The sequence below is a fragment of the Bactrocera neohumeralis genome, chromosome 6 (genome assembly GCF_024586455.1).
Source record: "Bactrocera neohumeralis isolate Rockhampton chromosome 6, APGP_CSIRO_Bneo_wtdbg2-racon-allhic-juicebox.fasta_v2, whole genome shotgun sequence".
Classification (NCBI taxonomy): domain Eukaryota; kingdom Metazoa; phylum Arthropoda; class Insecta; order Diptera; family Tephritidae; genus Bactrocera; species Bactrocera neohumeralis.
This window is the reverse complement of record NC_065923.1, coordinates 15,766,041-15,779,612: the sequence shown is the minus strand read 5'-3', so window position 1 is coordinate 15,779,612 and position 13,572 is coordinate 15,766,041. Positions and strand designations below refer to the sequence as shown.

The window sequence follows — 13,572 nt, the reverse complement described above, 5'->3', positions numbered from 1 at the left end:
CGACCATGGTCTTCATATACACTCTCAGCTACGGCTACTATATTTTTTTCACTGCTTGCTGGACGTGCTCTATTCGGTCGAATATTATCTAATATTGAGTGCTGGGTTTCAAAATGGTTGATGCTGTTGCCAATAGTATGCTCAAAAGCTGATTATGTTGACCATAAGTTGGGCCAAGCGCGCAATGAACACATTCCTTACAGAACGTGAATTATATAAATTATTATTTTTATTCAGGCTGAAGTCTTTCCATGCTGAAATTCCGAACAATGCCGAGCAAAAATAACATGACACCTTGACACGACTTACGAGTGATCTGTCAAAAAAATGATATTGCAGAAAGTACCTCTACTTGGATCAACCGCTATAAGATTAAGTATATCAAAATATGTGACCTGGTCTACGAAAAGGGAGCTAACGTGCGAAAACTAGTTTTCTGGGAAAAGCTGTTAAAAGTGTATCAAAATATATTGAAACTCATTAAATTTATTTTCCGTGGGCTGTCTCTTCATCGCATTGGTTGATCGGGACACAACTTCGTCTATCTTTTTTCTAGATTTTGGATTAAATAAACTCGTTGATATGATATTAAAAAATATATAGCTTTTATTCAAGTCTTCAACTTTGTAGAATCCGTTTTAGGTTTGAAAATATTGCCCTGAAGAATCATATAACCAAGGTATTTATTGTTAACCTTAAATTTTGTTTGAATAACCCAGTGTAGTGGCGGTATAAATGAGGGAAGTGATTGCCCTTCCAAAGTGTAGTTATTGACGATGTATAATTTATTCTAGATAAAAAAGGACAATGGATAAAAGCAAAAGCAAATACATTAAAGGTATTCCAAACATACTCACTGCTAAAAGCGGACACTTCGCCGGCAAGTTGACAACTCGAATAATCTCACTCGCGATAATTTTCAACAAACGACTGCTATGCACGCCGTTTAGTACCTTACAGCCGTCCTGCTCCATATTCAGCAAATTCATTTTTTTATTGTTAGCACGTAGCATATCAAGTTTGACGTGTGCCGTGAAATTACCACCTTCATATAGTTCGAACTCAACATAAACTACAATTTTATTGTCCACACTGTAATATTTGTAATTGAATACACTGAAATTATACCTTTGACCGGCAGTGTAGTTCATATAATACATACCAATGCCAAGGTTGCGCTTAAATCAAGAATATAAACTTTCTTTCATAAAATAATTTAAGAAAATTTTTCCAATTACCTCGGAGTTATTGAACTCGTACAGTAGTGGTAGAATTAAAAGCACTACGACAAATCTCTTGCCGATATCCAACATGTTTCCGCGAAGTTTTGACTTTTCAGCTTGGAATGGGATATAAAACCAATTTATTGATGCAAAAGAGTCATTTTTAATCCATTTTTTTTTAAATTTGGATAATTTTATACCCATTAGTGACATTTAATCTCAGTTAAGCTCTTTTAATGTTAATTATGTTTAATTATATATGAATAAATAAATATATATATATGTTTAATTATATATGAATAAATAAATATATATATATATTAGAGTGATTCAACTACTTAAAAAAAAATTTTTTTTTTTCGTTTCGTACCGTTTAAAATATATTAACGGTTGAAAAATAGGTTCTTAGACACCTCTAAGAAAGCCTCTCCAAACATGAGTTTTTAATTGTAACGGGAAGGTCCTCCTACATACAGTTTTCTATTTTTTTCTTATTATCAGATTGAAAAATTTATATCTCGCTTCCAACTACTTGAAAAAATATCTTGTTCCTTGGATTTTGTAGGAAATTGAATGCTCTAATAAAAAAAGGTCTATTATGATTTTCCGTTACAATTAAAAACTCATGTTTGGAGAGGCTTTCGTAAACCCAACCGTAATATATATATATATATATAACGGTTGAAGTTTGATTAGTTTTTTTGGGAAAATTTTTTATTTCGTATGAGTTTTATAACTCAATGAAAAAAATCATCGGGAAAGAGAAAATACGTCATATTCTTTTTTGAGTTGACTTCGGTAAAGACAAAAACGGAAACCAGGTAACGGAAAATGTGAATAGCGTTTATGGTGCTGACAATGTAACAGCCAATCATATTCAAATTTAGTTTCGTCGCATCCGATCTTGCAATTTTAATGTCAAAAGGCACCATGCTTTGGAAAATTAATTGTCTGAGTTACGCTTTGAATTCAATGAAAACATGTTTCCAGGGTAGACTTTATATTGAGTTTACCTAGTTTAGAGAAATCTAGCTTGGTTACTAAAGAAGCGCACACTTTTATCATTGCGTCATTTTGGTTAAAATATCAAAACCTTTCCAAAAGAGGTCGGTATTTTTATACGAAAATTACTTCAACCGCAGTACTTGACTGTTTCGGGCATGCGTGGCGTTTAAACACTTTAATTATAGCCGGTTAGGTTTGCTGGAATTGGTATATTTAGTTAAAGAGATGAAAATATAGATAATTCTTAGAAATTATACAGTTTTTCAAAGTGATAACTTTCAAACACGTTAACAAGTTCAGGACTTTAATTTTGGCGAAACCTCTTTAAGTTTGTAAATATTACCTTGAAGAAGCATATACCCAACATATTTCTTGTTAAGCTTAAATTTTGTTTGTATAACCCAGTGTAGTGGCTGAATGAATGAAGGAAGTGGATCTGCCGTCAAAGTGTAGTTATTGACGATATATAGTTTATTCTATATAAAAAAAAGAACAATGAAAAAAATAAATGAAAGAAAGAGTAAGCTTTTAATGTATTTCAAACATACTCACTGCTAAAAGAGGACACTTCAGCGGTAAGTTGGTAACATGAACAATCTGATCTGATATAATTTTTAATAATCTACTATTATGCACACCGCTGAATAGATTACAGCCATCTTGGTGTGTATTTAGCAAATTCATTTTTTTATCATTAGCACGTAGCATATCAAGTTTGATATCTGCAGTGAAATGAGTATCTTCATATAGTTTAAATTCAACATAAATTACAATTTTATTGTCCACATTGTAGAATTTGTAATTGAATACACTGAAGTTATACTTTGGACCGGCAGTGTAATTCATGTAATACATACCAATGCCAAGTTTGCGCTGAAATCAAAAATATAGTGTTTTTTTCATAAAATAATTTAAGCAACTTGTTTCAATTACCTCACAGTTATTGAGCTCATACAGTAGTGGCAAAATAAAAAGCGCTAAAATCAATCGCTTGCCGATATCCAACATGTTTCCGCGAAATTTCGACTCTTCAGCTTGGAATGAAATATAAAACCAATTGATTGATGCAAAAGAGTCATTTGTAAATCAACTTTTTTTTATTTAGATAATTTTATACCCATTAATGACATTTAACTTCAGCTAAACTCTTTTAACGTTAATTGTAGTATATAAATATATATGAAGAAATATATATACATGTATATATATTTTAATAACTAATTTCGTTTTTGGTGTTGCTGTTGGTTATTAATGCATTTCGTGTACAATATACATATATGAAGTACATTCAATAGAAATCCAATATTTACAATACCAATTACCAATAGACAACTGTAGTATCTCGTGTTTTGACACTGCGAGTAGGTTACGAAATATGGCGTTAAAATATTAAGATTTCCTAAGAAAGCTCTTCAGACGGTTTTGTGGTTGCTTTACTCACTACTGTTTGAGCATGTGTCAAAGATGGCCGCCAGGAAAGAGAAAATAAGTCATATTTTTAAAGTTTGTCTTCGGTAAAGTCAAAACCGGAAATCATATTCAATTTTAGTTTCGTCCAGCAATTTTGATGTCAAAGAGGCACCACATCCTGAAAATTAACTGTAAATAGAAATCGTTGAGTCCGACAAACATATATGTGTCTGTGTCTATTGCCCAGAAGTTGAACATGACACAAAAAAACTCTTTGGAACCATTTATATAAGGTTATATATAAAAATAAGCGTGATCCATAGGTGACATTTGACCGAATTTCCATCACCGATTCGCTGTTGAATCGTAATAAAATCGATAATCGCCCGATAGGGCGGCACTCCTACCTACTATATCGGAATACTACTAATACTATTATGAGCAGTCTTACTATTGACTTTGTTCATAATTTTAAAATTCTAATTTATTCTTCGCAATCTATGTCGTCGCCCTCAAAGTAATGCCCCTTGACCCCAATGCATTTGTGCCAACGTTTTTTCCAATCTTCGAAACAGTTGTTAAAGTCAATTTCCGGATTAGTCTTCAAAGCGCGTAGCGTTTCACGTTGCGATATCTCCGATAATTCCGGTCTCTTCCTAAGAAAAGCTTCACGCAAAAGACAGTTTGGCAAGTCAGAAGGAATTCGGAATGACCAAACCTCAATAATCGAAGAAAACTGTCAACATAACCTTGATTTTTTACCTGTTTTAATTGTTTTTCGCGTTTTTTTCGGGTTCGGCTCAGCTTTGCCACGATATTCGGCCGATTGATCATCTGTTTCCGGATCGTAAGCATAGTTCCAAGACTCATCGCCAGTATTAATACGTATCATGATGTCCAGGTAGTCGAAAAGCATTGTTTCACAGGCGTTGTTTTTCGAAATAATTTAGTGATTTTAAACATCATCGTTCTTTCACTTTTCTTAGGTCGAAATGATCTTTCAATATGGTTTTCACTGATCCTTCCGATATTCCAACGATACCAATAAGATCTCTGACTTTTAATCGTCGCTTCTCAAGCATCGATTCACATATTTTATTGACGTGTTGGTCATCAGTTGATGTTGATGCCCGTCTGTTTCGTCACCAGAAATTTAATTCCCCACAAAAAATTTAATAGAAAGTAGTCTTACTATGTTTTGCCCACAGTAGTCCAAAGATATTTGATAGTTACTGTTTTTGTTCTTCTTTCTTTAAACTTGACCAAACCTCCATTGTAACCATTAAAAGTTTACTATTTTAATTTGTACAGATATTTCGTCACTTAACCACACTTAACGCTTATATCAAAGATTTAGCCGACCATAACGAAATGTCATCTCTGAAGATCTTATGCACGTACAAAGTGCTATACGTGCATAGATTTTTTAGCATTTCTTCACATCAGGGACCATTAGTCTTTACTAATGTTTTTTTTTTGCGGAACAACATATGCCAAATTTTACAATGCAGCCTTGGTTGCCAGCTCTTATTAATTGAGGAGTTCAATAAAATAAATGCTAATAAGAAACTTCATTAAAAACTAGGAGAAGGCAATAAATTCATTTAAAATTGCTGAATTTTATAGTGCAGAGTAAGTTCAAGTTAAGGTGTTAAAATATAAAATTTAACAAATAAGGTCAAGAGTAAAATTAAGTCAGAGAAATTATGAAAGTGAACTGCAGGCTTTGGAAAATAATTTATCAACATTTCTGAGCTAACTAATCCTTAGCAATATCAGTACAAATATATGTATTCTTGAATATTAAATCTAGGGCACATTTAATTATGATATTTTTAATTAAAAATAAGTTATTTACATTTCGTCGGCCATGAACGAGAAATAAACATTCAACCCATTCTTTTTTGGTATTAATATTATAAAATATTGTGTTACGTAACAGTTGTAACCTTAGAAAATATGGCTTCATTGATTGCTCTTTCCACAAACGAAGTGATTACGGTGATTTACTTAAGTATTGCACCTAATTTAGCAGGCGCATTGTGTTTTTCTTTCCAATTTCGCAGTAAACTCATTGCAGCGTTGAAATTACGTTTTTATTTTTGTTGTCTTTTTTTGTGCATTTGTGTCAAGAAAAACTGATTGCGTGACGAATTCAGAAAATTTCCGCACAATTTTCAAATGTAGGTAATACAGTTAGCATTTAGTACATAACTGTATGCTTAGTGGCACAGACGTTTGTATGCCAATCGCTTAGGTTTTCATTACTTACGAACTACAGGGTGGTGGGTTTTACAATAATTTTTTTTTAAGTTGTAGTAAAATTAAACTCAAACTTTCATTAAAGAGTTATATGTGTTTACGGGTTTCAAAAAATCGATTTTTTTATTGTCCTATTAAATTCTAGAACATCTCTAGAGTATTGCTCTAAATTTTCAAATTGATTGGAGAAATGTTTTGGAGATACAGCCTTGAGGCTAAGTGCGGCGTCTTTAAACGCGTTTTTCTCAAAACTGTGTTTTTGAAGTCGGTTGGCAAGATTTCTCGAGAGCTACTTCCGATCTTCATGAAATTTTACACAGGTCTTTGAGATGCAATTCTTAAAAACTTAGACGAAGGTTTTTTTTCGATTACAACTATTTGAAAAAAAAAATGTCCCGAAATTTTCACTGAAATTTTCATTTATTTTGTAAAACTGTCTGCCAAAATTCCAATTTTCATTTTTTTTCCTTCGTCCAAGTTCTAAGTTAGGGTTTTAACTAAAACACGCATTTTTCACTCAAGATGATCCTGTATGGAGTTATCCTGCCAACGCGTGGGCATATTTTTTAAGAGGGGTCACCAGAAATGGCGTCACAACGGCTGAGTTTAAAATATTTTTTTTTCAAAAATTTCAGAATTTCTTTGTCAATAGTGTATGTTGTATTTTTGTTTTGTACTTTCCGTCATTCTGATTACGGTTAATGTCCTGAACAGAATATGGCACCTTATATCAAATTTGACTGAAAAATACAAGAAGAAATGAGCTCTCGAATCCAGCTTAAAAACCGCTTCCAAATTTTCCAATTTTCAGAGGCGGTGCGTAAAAAGATCAATATTTTCACAATTCATAAAATCTATATAATTTCTGCTATTCTCATTTCTATTAGGTTCCTAGTAAAAAATTTGTCATAAGTTGTCAATATTTGTTTTGCAGTCTTATAGACTATCGTGGGTGTGAGGAAAAATAAACATTGCGCTCTACATACAAGTACATATAAACATATTTGTATAGGTATATATGAACAATATACTCGTATACAATGAAAATAAGTGGAATAATTTGCTTGTGACAGTATTTGTCATTGTCAATGGCTTTGCGGATTGAATGAAGTGCGCATTTGTGCCCAGAAGGAAAGAGTAAACCAACCAAAATTTTTCTCGACCAGTGATATGATCAAACTTGAAAACTGTTTGAAAAGTATTTAGACAGCTATCTTTGCAGAAAAAAAAGTTAATCACTAACGAATATACAGTCTTTATAGCCAAGAAATAAAGACGGTGTAAGGAGACTACATTTTAGAAAAAATCGTTAGACAAATAGTAGAAATTTCTAGCAATGTTGCCAATTTTCCTTGTTCATCCGCAATGTCATCACACTACAAAACTGCGATGCTAATCTGTCATCTTTAGATTATCTTTGTTGCTAGATTATAGTACTGAGTATGTATGGTATGTCGGCCTGAGGTCGGTGATAACAAAAAACAAAACGCAGGCTGTATTTTATGGAATGTCGAAGAAATTGTTAATATTAGATTATTGGAGAAATGTTTCACTTAATTTTTTCCCAAAATACTCCCGCTTCAAGAATTTGACAGTTAGTTAGTATTAACCGACAATATACACCGATTACTGAACATGCTTCAATATTACCTATACGCAGAATGCAAAACTTTCCTACAAGATATTAACGAAAAGCCAAAAAAAAAACTACTGTAAGCCATCAACAATCATGAAATATAATGAAAATAATAATATTATTAGTATTACATAAGCTTTGACGGATGCCATGATGACAACTCATTAAATTTGATAGTCACCCAACTAATTTGGACTGAGTTTTTCTTGATAATTTCGCACGATTGTGCTTTTAAAATTAAAGATGAAGCGGAAGTCAGTAAGCCGGTAAGCATTGCGAAGGCACAAAAGACGGAAGAAGGAAGGTTTGTGCGGCAGACAGTGCCTTTTCTTTATAGGTCGTTCGACAGCCGATGAAAAACTGGACAAACCGCATAGATGTGTATGTATGTATGTATACATTCAGCATGAATCTTCGCCGCGGGAAATTCGTATAATGTACATTTAAGTAGCCAGCGGTAATTCGCTGTGCGCCTCTATTGCATAATCGCTGGTTGGTCGAAAACGGTGATGATGCACCGGCGCTCATGGTTATCTTTAATTTTTTTTTATAATCCAAATCATAAACCGAACTCGCACACCGAAATGTGGGTGTTCAACGACAATTATGCACCACAATGAAAAGTTGTTTTACATTTTAAGTCAATGCGGAACTCTTGGTTTACATTACCAAAGCCGCTTAGAGTGCGCCTAACGGTGTAAGCGTGTGAAAGTCGCGTGCATTTATTTGCGCCGAAGCAATTGTAGGTGTTTGAAGTATGTAACAAAGGAAAAGTGAAGTAGGTTTGTGTAAAAATAAATGCATAATTTATTAAACCATAATCTGATCAACATGGGTTAAAAAGCATAGGATTAGCTTATATAAATGCGAGTAGCTCTATGAGTTTCAAGCTTTCTTTTCTTTTACCTCGGCATAGTTGATGGATACTTATGATGTGCTCTGGGATTAAAATTTTACGGTCACAATAAACAGAAAGTAAGAAAGTGCTACGTTCGGGTGTAACCGAACATTTTATACTCTTGCAACTTGCAAAGATCAAAGACCAGGAAATTCCTTCAGGTGCTGGCAAAACTTTATATTAAGTATCGACTTTAGTATCGACCCGATTTTATCTACTTTTGCCAATACCACATACTACATACTAACACGCCACATAAAAAAAATGTTCCCTGGGTTTCATAACGTACCTCACATAAAATCACCATCATATAGACTAAAGTCAGCCAGATGTTTGGAAATCCTGATATTAGTTCTATAGGGGCTAGGCCAAGTTTTCGCTCAAATTTATATATTTTAGGCACAAAGATACAGTGTTATGTGTAAAACATACTCTCCCATTTGCATTGAGATTATTCACATATTAGCGGATATATATGCGGTATAAAGTCACTCGGAAGTTCGAAAAACTTTATATTAAGTATATGGGGGCTAATGGAAGTATTGGCCCGATTGTGCTATATGGGAAGTAGCGTGGTTGTAGTCCGATTTCGCCCATTTTTACACTGTAACATAGAAATATGAGAAGAATGCCAAAAACTAAATTTAGTCGAAATTGATCCTGAGATATGTGATTTCACCTAAAAGTGGGTGAATTTTTATATCGGCTCCCATAAACCCCTCTCACGCCATCTCGTGTGTGAATCTTTATGCCTCTGGCATATACTTAGGAGTTAGTATGTGGCTCACAAAGCATACTCGAAATTCACGGTACCCATATGAGTTCAGGCACATTTTCCATTATTTGATGACCTTTGGGAAATTCACCACAAAACATTCGTAGTATTCTCTTACTATTATTAGTACTGCCAAACTTTACGACAATAAGTCTGATATGACATCTTGAAAGTAGTTTTGCCACATGCTCAAGTTCAAATTTGATTCGGATGGGTCTATTTAAACTGCTTGCGAAAACCGAATCGATAAAAATATGGTTTCTAAAATTTTCTATTTGGTTTACTCCGCCAAAAGTTTGTCTTGTGATTTTTATATATTAGGTCAATGAGCTCATAGCGCGTTCCTCAAAGTGAGTTTTTCAGTACTGAAAACAGAAAACAGTCCTAGGAGACTAAATCTGGCTAATATGGTGGCTGAGTGATGACTCACGTTTCCTGTTTGGGAAAAATTCAGTCATAATGAGATCAGAATATGAAGTCGCATTGAGTACTTTTGGTACCAGTCCACGGTTGGCATGCCTCATACTCAAAATATTAACCAAACTGGTTAAGTCGATTCGCAACAGATGTTGGGATCCTGTGTTATGTGTTCGAGGCCAACCAGAAATTTTCCAAGCACTGCATCTTTGCCTTTTTCGATGTTTTCGTTATTGAATTCAGGACTTCGTCATAAACTAGACTCTCAAAACAACTTCTGCAACTCATAACCATAGAGTCAAAGACTAACTCCATCTTGTCGCCTTTTTAAAGCGAACTTTAAAGTTTTAAATTGTCAGAAGAGGCTAAAGAATAGTTTTTGGTATAAACGTTTACATGTTATTAGATATTAAACCTTTGATAGATATGTATGTGACTTATCCTTTTTGTGTTTTGTTAGTAACCAAAGATTCGCCAGGCAAATAGAGAATCTTACCGCCTATTAGCGGTTTTCTAATGGTTGTAAGAAAATGTTTGATGTCAGAAATATTCCTAGAGCTTTTTATAATTATTTCCAAATTTATAAATGCTTATACAGAAAAATGTGGAAATATTGTCATAATCAAAAAAAATTAAATATTATATTTTTAACCCTCAGGAGAGTAAATTTTTCCGTCCTTTGCAATATTTTCCAACAATAATGCTCAAATAGCATTTATTACTCAAAATTTATCTCTCGAGTGGTTCAAAGTAGCTCTGATCAGATATTTCGTGAATTGTAAGTACATTGTTCTTGTAATTGCTATATTATTCGATGAAGTAACAGCGTTTTACTCTAGAATGCCCTCGAGCATGACAGCACCGATTGTAACAGAGAAATTATGACTCTCATTTGAGAGTGAAACCGCAAAAGCGTCGACTATTTATTTAATGACAACAGATAATTTGTTCCATTTAGTACACCGCGAGACACATCCACCTCGATTCTTTATGCAGCAATTTGTGACGCTGTCAATAACTGTCAACACAAAATTAGCGTTGCAAGAAAATTAAATATTTTTGATGCCAGGCAAATATTTCAGCATTATGTCACGTATATCTATTTACATAAGAGATCATAAATAAGTTTTTACTGCATAACCTCGAACAAAAGTCTTAAATTAAATAAATATTGGCATACTTGCATATTTACTATACATACAAGTACATGTGTATGTATAAGTACCTGTGTATTACGCAGCATTTACAATATTTAAAGTTGTTTGAGGTACCAATATATTATTGGCATTGAAATAATTTGCATAAAATATCTCAGAATTAGCTTTTAAAAGTTAAGTGTTCGCACAGATTTTGCGTTCAACAAATCGACACACAATAACTTAACGCCAAAGCGCCGCTGTGTCAATGCCTTTTCGTCCAGCAAAACGAAATCCATGCTACGACGGACAATAAAGTAAATAATGATTACTTCATTCGCATATGAAGAATTGCTGACGTGCGAAAAGCTTGTAAGGGAAAAATCGCTATGACCAAACGTATGTATGTATACATACATATATATTTCCAGCATTCACAGCTTTGATAAATGTTTGTTTGTTTGTATTTAAATAATAAATTGATGAAGGCACGCAAAAGAGTTTTATTTTTATGCTGCATTCATGAGTCCAATAAAACTTCAACACGTCCAACAATACAAAAATCAATAGGCGCTGCCTGGAGCCTTTACAATAAATAAAGACGTGCTAAATGCAATAGCAACCAAATGACGCAAAACGGTTAGTGTGGCAGATATTGTGCACAAACGTCAGCACTCCATTGATGAACCTTTAAAAGGTGCACAAATGGTTTATGAGCAGGGATAAACAAAAGCAAAAACAACAACTCATATTTTTCATATATTTGCTCACATGAGCAATATTTGAAGCTGCGAAATAATTGAAAGAAGTTATAATTAATTTTTCATTGATTTTTGTGGAAAGGTGGTCGCCGAACAAAAGACTCACGCAACGAACTTGCCGTGAAGAGTCTGAATTTCGCCCAATGATTTGGCAATTTCATGGCTTATTTACGCATTTCATTTAGAGTGATGTGCTAAAAAGACAGCACAATATACAGACACATTTATATTCGTGTGAGTGTGTGAGAGTCTGTAAAATATAATATTTATATATTTGTATATATGTATGTATGTAAATAATTATAGAGTGGTAATACAACTTAAATTTTGGTAATTAGTTAATAGTGTTTCTATTTTAGAATACTCATAATGCTCATTTGGAAAATTTTTGGATTCCCCTAATCGCGTAGCCAATCGCTAGGAGGACCTTCAAAATGATCTTCTTGGAATTCTTCTTGAAATTATCTCAAATTTAAAAACTAAAAATATTTATTATTCCCATAGAATAATACAAGTAAAGATCGGAGGATTAGAAAAAATTTTGATTTTTGACAAAATGACGGTTTTTTCAAAAACAAAAATAATTTTGTGAAAAAATATGCACTAGAGAGTTCCATAAAAAATCGAATTTATTATCAAAAATTGTCTATTCCTTCTATCTTTACCTGTTAAACATATCTAAGAAGGTGAAAAATTCAAGCCGAGCGGTCCAACCGTTTGGGAAAAGTTCTTCTCAATCACGTTCTAAAGTGAGTTTCGAGAAAAAATCTGTTACAGATTTAGGAGCCGATTACACTAAGTTACAGAATTCTCACAAATACGCTCACATCTTCGTTTATCGACTATTCGCCTGATAAACTTCAAGTTTTCGGAGATTATTTTCATATATATACACTCCCTGAAAAATATATTTATATATATATTAGGATATATGAGATCCTTTAAGTCCCATACTTTAATCGCTAGCACACGACAGAAGATGGAGCTACAGAAAAATTAAAATTAGCTTAGAAGATCAAGAACTTAACAAATTTCTATGACTGTAAAGAAGTTATCAAAATTAAAATAACCCGTGGTAGCTGAAATTATTCAAGAAATAATCGATGTAATACTCTAAAGAGGCATTTAGTTGACATTAACTGCGATGCGGAGTGTTTGAAGTTGATTCTCATTGGTTAACAAATTGTTTGCTCCGATATTTAGATATTTAGAAAAAGGAGTAGACTAAGGTTAATTTAAGGAACCGTGGCACCTACTTTTTTCATATTCTGATAACATGTTGCAGAGAGTAACTCTCACCAAACAGTTGTTTGCAATACCCTGAAACTAGATATATTATAGGATATACGAGTAAAACTAGCTGTCAAACGAATAAATCCTCTTACTCTTTAAAATTGGCAGCGATTACCTTTATAGGAATTTCATATCTGATTAGAGCAAAATTCGACTCAGGAGATTATTATTAGACCTCTTTGAGCAGTCAAAATAATCGAAAGCGAATTTCAACCTATTTTACTACGGAAAGAACCAAACTTTGCATGAATAAATCAAGTTTTAATAACGGTATGAAAATAAACCTGGCAAACTAATGATCCTCACATGTAGAAATACTGCAATTGACCCATATCTTATCAACACTGAAATTCTTCTTTTCTTCAGTTCACTTTACATCGTATTTCTTTAACAATTTTTATACTCTTCTAAGAAACTTCGGCGCTTGAATTTTACTTGAACAACGATTTATCATGACTTAATGCATAGCTTGTATTTATAAGGACTAATTGAACAACCCCTGTATGCAATAACAATTTTTCTACTCTTATTTAGTGTTATCTCTAAATATCTTTCGTTTGTATACCGCTTTCGTTGCTTTATAGTGAAGTCTTTCTTCTATCATTATTCCACGCACACAGTAGCAATCCAGTTTTGTCTTAATAGTTCATTTTATTCATTTGCTAAAGGGGTTTCCCTACACAGCGAGACTTAATGTTACAGAAAACAAACACACAAAATAAACAAATAACAAAAACAAAATAATAATAAAAATAG

At 33.1% G+C, this 13,572-nt stretch overlaps 2 protein-coding genes across 2 annotated transcripts; both read right to left on the bottom strand.

Moving 5' to 3' along the window:
- Nucleotides 1–480: 480 nt before the first annotated feature.
- Nucleotides 481–1,313, bottom strand: LOC126761770 (uncharacterized). Its single transcript, XM_050478149.1, has 3 exons — nucleotides 1,239–1,313; nucleotides 858–1,178; nucleotides 481–790 (listed from the first exon to the last, which is right to left on the bottom strand). Exons 1-3 carry the CDS (start codon nucleotides 1,311–1,313, stop codon nucleotides 611–613), a joined length of 576 nt encoding a protein of 191 aa, XP_050334106.1. The 3' UTR covers nucleotides 481–610.
- Nucleotides 1,314–1,985: 672 nt separating this feature from the next.
- LOC126763292 (uncharacterized) lies at nucleotides 1,986–3,318 on the bottom strand. Its single transcript, XM_050480627.1, has 3 exons — nucleotides 3,162–3,318; nucleotides 2,781–3,101; nucleotides 1,986–2,704 (listed from the first exon to the last, which is right to left on the bottom strand). Exons 1-3 carry the CDS (start codon nucleotides 3,234–3,236, stop codon nucleotides 2,525–2,527), a joined length of 576 nt encoding a protein of 191 aa, XP_050336584.1. The 5' UTR covers nucleotides 3,237–3,318; the 3' UTR covers nucleotides 1,986–2,524.
- Nucleotides 3,319–13,572: the final 10,254 nt, after the last annotated feature.